At 30.4% G+C, this 6,570-nt stretch overlaps 1 protein-coding gene across 1 annotated transcript; it reads right to left on the bottom strand.

Moving 5' to 3' along the window:
• Positions 1 to 1,986: 1,986 nt before the first annotated feature.
• On the bottom strand, positions 1,987 to 6,234 carry LOC143242250 (uncharacterized). The gene is made up of 5 exons (XM_076485621.1): positions 6,062 to 6,234; positions 5,717 to 5,878; positions 4,153 to 4,261; positions 3,768 to 4,044; positions 1,987 to 2,199 (listed from the first exon to the last, which is right to left on the bottom strand). The coding sequence occupies exons 2-5, from the start codon at positions 5,805 to 5,807 to the stop codon at positions 1,987 to 1,989; spliced, it is 690 nt and encodes a 229-aa protein (XP_076341736.1). The 5' UTR covers positions 5,808 to 5,878; positions 6,062 to 6,234.
• Positions 6,235 to 6,570: the final 336 nt, after the last annotated feature.

Genomic DNA, 6,570 nt, shown 5'->3' with positions numbered 1-6,570 from the left:
TAAGGACGACTAGCGGAAATAGCCCTCGTATAGCTTAGCGCGAAATTCAAACAAAATTATTTATCAACTGACATTTTCTGATCAGGCAGTTGATCAATATAAAGCTCCCTCTTTTGCAGTTATGGATTTGTCCACTATTCCTGACAATTCTCTTAAAATAATGAAATTAATATTTAATCAAATATGAAAATTATTAGAAATAACCACTTTATAATGAAGCATCTGATTTTCTGAATCTATCCTCCTATGTTTAATAGCATGATGGCAGTCTTTGGTAGTTAAAATATTAGAATTATTCTGCACTATGTATCAGTACTGCTATTAGTTGAAAATTGTTTTCCAGAAAAATATAGTTCATGAGAGAATAGAAATCTGAAGTTTTCGTGATTGTGGATATTCTGCATCGGATTTAAAAGGACGGTTTAGTTTTAACATTTCTTTCTTAAACTAATAAAATATTCGTTTTATCGTGTGATGAATTGTATTAAGTTTTTGTCCGACATTTTCTGTCAGGACAGAATTAATTAAGATCAAACAACCACGAAATTAAAATATCTTCGACTCCAGCCACTAGAGCAACAACAAAGTTACAGGCAGAGCACGTGTATTGAATTTGATGATAAGAAAATTCTAGTTGATTATTAACTTACACGACCTTCCTATTGGAAGACTGGCGTCCTTTTCAAAAACAAAACATGTCTCCATGTTATCAGATGTTGGAGGAAGAAGTCTTAGAGAACACTGACCCTCCAGGGTATGTACCCAAACACCGACGACATTCATTCATTCATTATCAGATGATGGAAAGAGTCTTGTTCCTTAATGCAGAGGACACGCTATACATGCACGTGAAACACGTGAACTAGTTAACTATGGTCGAGAGTCAGTTAAAACTATCTTTATTTAGAGTTCCAGCACATCCACAGTAGACACTAAAGTAAAAATGTATTTCAAGCTTTTAGTTTATTGATTTCAGGCATAAACTGTAACAATCAGTGTGACGCAACCTCTAACAGCTAGCTACGTCACTCTGAAAGATGACACATGTCAATAATACTTTAATAACCGAAAATGGTTGCATGTAAATTATATCTTAACAGTGTTACACGTTAATCACTGAGTACCATTTGAAAACGATAAATATAAACTGTAAGATAACAACAGAATATGTCATAGGCATATCACAACAATTCTACTGAAAATGTTGTATAATTAATACGTAATCAACATGTAGACAAAGCACAAGAAAATTATCAATGTGTAATAATTGAAGAACCAATACATTTTAAGCGAAGTAATCAACTATGTCAAACACATTAAACGTAGAAATTGAAGAAGTTCATGTAGATGATACATTTCAGTAAAAAATGTTGCATGTAAATCTCAGTGTAACAACTGTGAATTGCAGGACTATATTATGACAGTAAATTTACTTAGAGCTATATTACAAACAATATAAACAAACACACAATTATTACCGAAATGAGCATTTAATGTATAATAGCTGTTACATTTAAATGGGCGAAAAATATGTAAACAAACATTTCATTACTTTTGGTTTAATATTTTATTCAAGTTTTAACTTTATATGTCGTAATAAATAAATACTGCATGAAAGGAAATCATAAAAAACATGAAACAAACGCTTGTGAATTGTTGAACTAAAGCCACAGTCTCTTAAATTTAAATAATAGTTATGAATGTCCCGATATGTTAAAACGTTAAGTTTTCAGAGTTTATATTTAATTTGCTTGTAGATAAATGTAAATAGCTAAATTACTATGTAAGTTTCTGCTAAACCAATAATATCAATGATGGTGAATTTAAAAATTTTGTGCAATTTTGTGAGTATCAATCCCATTAGTGTAACTGTATAGTGCGGAGATAAAAGCCATCTTGATTTCTCTTAACTCTAGAGTGAGCATATTAACAATGGCTGTTTTATAAATTCGTTTATTAATTCTATTTCTCAGTTTTGAAGAAAAATCAGGTTTCTTTCCGAACTTTTCCAATGATAAACGTATCTTGGCTGTCAGAATTTTCAATGAGAATAACAACCTTTTTTTTTTTTCGATGTCCTTGTTTACTATTTGGTTTAACGATAATAAGTTCATCGTAATTGTTCACATTTCTAGGAAACAGAGGTCGCTGGATATATTCTTTAATAGCTTTTCCTTGTTTTGACGCTGGTGTTTCTCTCTGAAGATGTAGAATATAGTTATGTTTAGTGGTGCAACACTCAAAATTTGAGCAATAATTTTACTATAACATGCATAAAACCAAATAAATGTTTCTATAAAAATTATAAATTATGAAATTGGTTTCAGTTATCTCATAAATGTTTTCTGGAAACTAGAAAAACTATTTCAAACATTGTTTCACGCAGTGAATAAAGAATGATATACAGCAGACAATAGCTTAAATACTGTTTTCCATTTATATTTTACACGTTCACAAAGGATAACTAGATTGTTTATATTATTGTCTAGACAAGATGAAAGTACGGTTATAATTAAATGTTAAGTGTTCTACTCAATTTATTGTTATATAACTAGACAAGATAAAAGTACGGTAACAATTAAATGTCAAGTGTTCCACTCAATTTATTGTTATATAACTAGACAAAATGAAAGTGCGGTTATAATTAAACGTCAAGTGTTCTACTCAATTTATTGTTATATAACTAGACAAGATGAAAGTGCGGTTATAATTAAATGTCAAGTGTTCTACTCAATTTATTGTTATATAACTAGACAAGATGAAAGTACGTTTATAATTAAATGTTAAGTGTTCTACTCAATTTGTTGTTATATAAATTAAACATGAAAAGTTATGTGATCTGAACTTCAAACGACTGGTTATTTACCTTATGTTACAGAGAGAAACAGTTTTAAAACTGTCTTATTTTTTTGCAACTTTGGAATAAATCACGCACCTTATAGCGTTTTAAAACAATCAATAATCTTAGTAAAGTCCAAAAGAAGAGAACTGGATATTTCACTAAATGTCTTTCAAACCAATGAAAGTTGGCTGACAGTCAAAAGAAGAAAAAAAACTGTTGTAAAATGTCTGAAAGCGTCATCAACAAGATATAGTTGAACCACTTGCAACAAAATGGCACAAATACACTGGTACTTGGCTAAGAAGGTCCCAATCCACCTTTAAAGCAAATTGCCGTTATATACCGATTATGTTTAACCTGATAATATCTGAATCAGATGTTCAAAGCTCCAACATGACGTCATTTCATTGTACATACAGTTAAAAAACGAAATAAAGTGAGCAATATGAGCGGAAGTGATATATTATGGTGCCACTAATGTACAAAATAATTCGCTTTTATTATCAGTAGTGGTAGTATGTATGTGAATGAAAAATTACGAAAGGGCATTCTGATCTTTATGTTTTCCAGATGTTATTAATGCTATGGACAACAGTAAAGGTAATGCGAACTTCTTACACAATCATATATTGTTATGATTGGCTCTGTGTTCAGTTTAATGGATGGTAATTGTCTTCCAACATGTACTAAGATTGAAGAAGAGGTGATTCATCAATTTAACTAGCATATAGACTTATTAGACCTCAATGGTATCGAACATGTATAAGTCTATTTTGGAGAAAAAAAATTGCACGTATTCAAACGACTCTGAACATTAAAGATTCTCTGAACGCATCTTTTTTTTTTAACTGTAAAAATGTGAATTTACTTGCATCAAATATTAATTATTACGTAAGATGAATAAAAACTTAATTGAATTTCGAACCAAAGTATTCCTTTCTCCTAGGTCGTTTTCATATATTGTCTCCAGGGTTGTTCGTTTGGTCACTTTTTGCTTTCTTGGAATATTAGTTTTTGTCTTCTTAACATTTTTTGCAGAGACCTTCTTCTCACATTCAGGGATCAGTGGCATAGCCTCCAAAATATCCAATTCATCAGTGGTTATCTTTTCATCACCAAGCTGTTTGTGTTCGACACGGTTTTTCAAAACATTCCGTTCTTCCCGAGGTTTATATTTCCAGGTGTAGAAAAAACAAAGTACGCTGCATGATCATTACAGAAAATAAATAAATAAGAATCACGTGTTTGAAGTCCATTAAAATACATATTGTAATTAAATAAGCTATGGATAATGCGTCACAGTAACTTACCACAAAGCAGTAAGACACATCAAAATGAGTGCTGTTCGCCAAGCGCATCTTGGAACTGTAGATTTTGAAGTCAAGTGAAGCGTAGCCTTCGAAACCACTTCAATTCGATCTTAAGACAGAGAGTCGTATTTAAAATCAGTTTACGTACTCCACCGGTCACGTAAAACAGAAAAATGAAACTTCAAATGTAAGTTAACAATAATAGTAATGTGTATAATTCTTTAAGTTCAACAATAATCTTCATTAACATATTAAAATTTCAATTGAATAAATATGAAACTTCTTACACTTATAATATATTTTCATATTAAACATTGATAATAACCTTTACAATTTGACAACTGTAAAAATACATTTTTTCTTTACACTTTAAACGATAATTAGCAAAGAAAAATGACGCCTGTTATATTATTTGAGCTCCTTACTAGTAGACAAGTAGTACAGTTATGTAATAACTCCAACTATATAGTTATATAACATAAAATCAGCTAGGTTTTCCAACATATTTACATTAATAGACAATACAACAAGAAACCGACTGACTTTCCATTCCAAACACACGTGATCAGACTATATAAGAAAAATCTAGACATTTTCTTTACGATAATTGACATATTATACAACTCAGTATAACACAGTGAGTTAAATCAACTTAGATTCATTAAAACTGTAAAGATGTATAACACAAATTAAACAAACTGTCTTTCCATTGACTACTTAATAAAGTCAGTTTGTTTAATGGGTATTCACTTACTGTGTTAAGTTTTATAATTAACAGCTTCACTTATTATGGTGCATAATTATATTTTACTATAGAATCGTATCCACTGAATGGTAGTTTCTGCGTCTTTACAACACTATTAAAAAACAGTAATTTTTACAAATTTCTCTTTACTCTAAATTTCCCAGATAAATAACGATACCATTTTGACCACAAACACTGAACGTCGTACGTCACTACTGACGAAGTTTTTTGTTTACTTGGTAACAATTCTTTCTAATAGTTTTATTGAGTACTCATGAGACACTGCTAACGTTTTGATAATCCAATGTTGTTATAATCGTATTTTAAAACATTTGTTTTGTATTTGGACAAATTACTTTATTTTATTACAAAAACGACATTATGTACACAAAATAAACATGTTAAACATAGATTTAAGTTATGTTTTGGGACATACACTGTTTTAGTTAAATATCTTTACGTCTTTTTAGTAATAATGTGACGCACACAGATGTGATATTGATACACCGTTATATATGTTTGTTTTTCAATTTCGCGGATACCTGAACGAGGACTTTCAGCGTTAGCCGTTCATAATTTTGAAATGATATGCTGGAGGTAAGACAGCTATTCAATACTATTTGTCGTAAATGTTTGAGCTCATCTTTAAAAACGAGTAGTAGGATTTCTCAGTAAAAGCAAAGTTTTTTAATGCATTAAAAACCATGAAAGTTATGAAGAAGTATCGTATTATAACAATCTGCATGAACAAAAATAAACATTTTTTAAAATGTTAAGGAAACAATAAAAGAAAACTTTAAAACCCTTTTGTTCCATTACTTCTACAAAGATCTTTATTATCAGCTCCTTCTTCATCAGTAATTTCGTCATCAGGACAAGCTACACAGGCGTCAGCAGCAAAAGATGCCATGTAAGTCCCTCCTGGACACGGCAGGCAGTGAGTTTGGAATCCATTGTCATAGTGACCAGGAGGACATGGATCTAAAAGCGTTAAAAGTACAAAGCTAAACATTTATTTACCCAGTGTTAATTTTATTGTTCTAACAACGTCTTTAGTATCAAAAAACGTATATGTTGAACTAAAATTCCATATTTTTAAAAGTATTTCATCTATTTGTGTTTAATGTGAACAGTTTAAAGTAATTGAGTATCATATGTACTTACAACACCTGTTAACATCTCTTTGGTATCCACGAGTACAGTTGAGATTCTCGGCTGGAATATACACTGGAGAAAACAACAGAGAGTTAATATTTTTATTAGCACGTTTTGTGTCACCGTTTGAATTTTAAGGTTTTTCACAATGAGCACGACGCACTAGTTATAATATTAAAAATAAATAATGTTGTAAAATAACAACATAAATGTTACTTTTGTGAGAAAAATAAAACGTGTCAAAACAGTTTCTTAACAGTAGACTTTTGTTTCTTCATGTACTTCCTGATTAAGTTAACTAATGAAACTAATCACACAAACTTGGAAATTTATGAAATTACACACGATCTTTTTTTTATGTTATATCTATAGGTACAATTGATTTCCGTTGGTGTTTCCCTTGCAAAATTCTTATTTGTCACAGTTAAACGTTAAACTGTTGTCCCTGTTTATGTTAATATCAGTTATGAAAATACAGGTTCTTTTGGGAATATTACGTTGGTAAAATGTATCAGTGT

The sequence above is a fragment of the Tachypleus tridentatus genome, unplaced genomic scaffold (genome assembly GCF_004210375.1).
Source record: "Tachypleus tridentatus isolate NWPU-2018 unplaced genomic scaffold, ASM421037v1 Hic_cluster_2, whole genome shotgun sequence".
NCBI lineage: Eukaryota > Metazoa > Arthropoda > Merostomata > Xiphosura > Limulidae > Tachypleus > Tachypleus tridentatus.
Note: the sequence above shows the minus strand (reverse complement) of the source record. Positions and strands in the feature narration are given on the sequence as shown.

What these genes read in the sequence shown, in the direction of transcription:
- LOC143242250 (XM_076485621.1), bottom strand. Translation starts at nt 5,807, where the DNA reads ATGGCATCTTTTGCTGCTGACGCCTGTGTAGCTTGTCCTGATGACGAA. An exon ending in ATGTGTCTTACTGCTTTGTG is followed by an intron (nt 4,045 to 4,152) that starts GTAAGTTACTGT and finishes ATGATCATGCAG; the next exon opens with CGTACTTTGTTTTTTCTACA. An exon ending in TAGGAGAAAGGAATACTTTG is followed by an intron (nt 2,200 to 3,767) that starts GTTCGAAATTCA and finishes CTACATCTTCAG; the next exon opens with AGAGAAACACCAGCGTCAAA.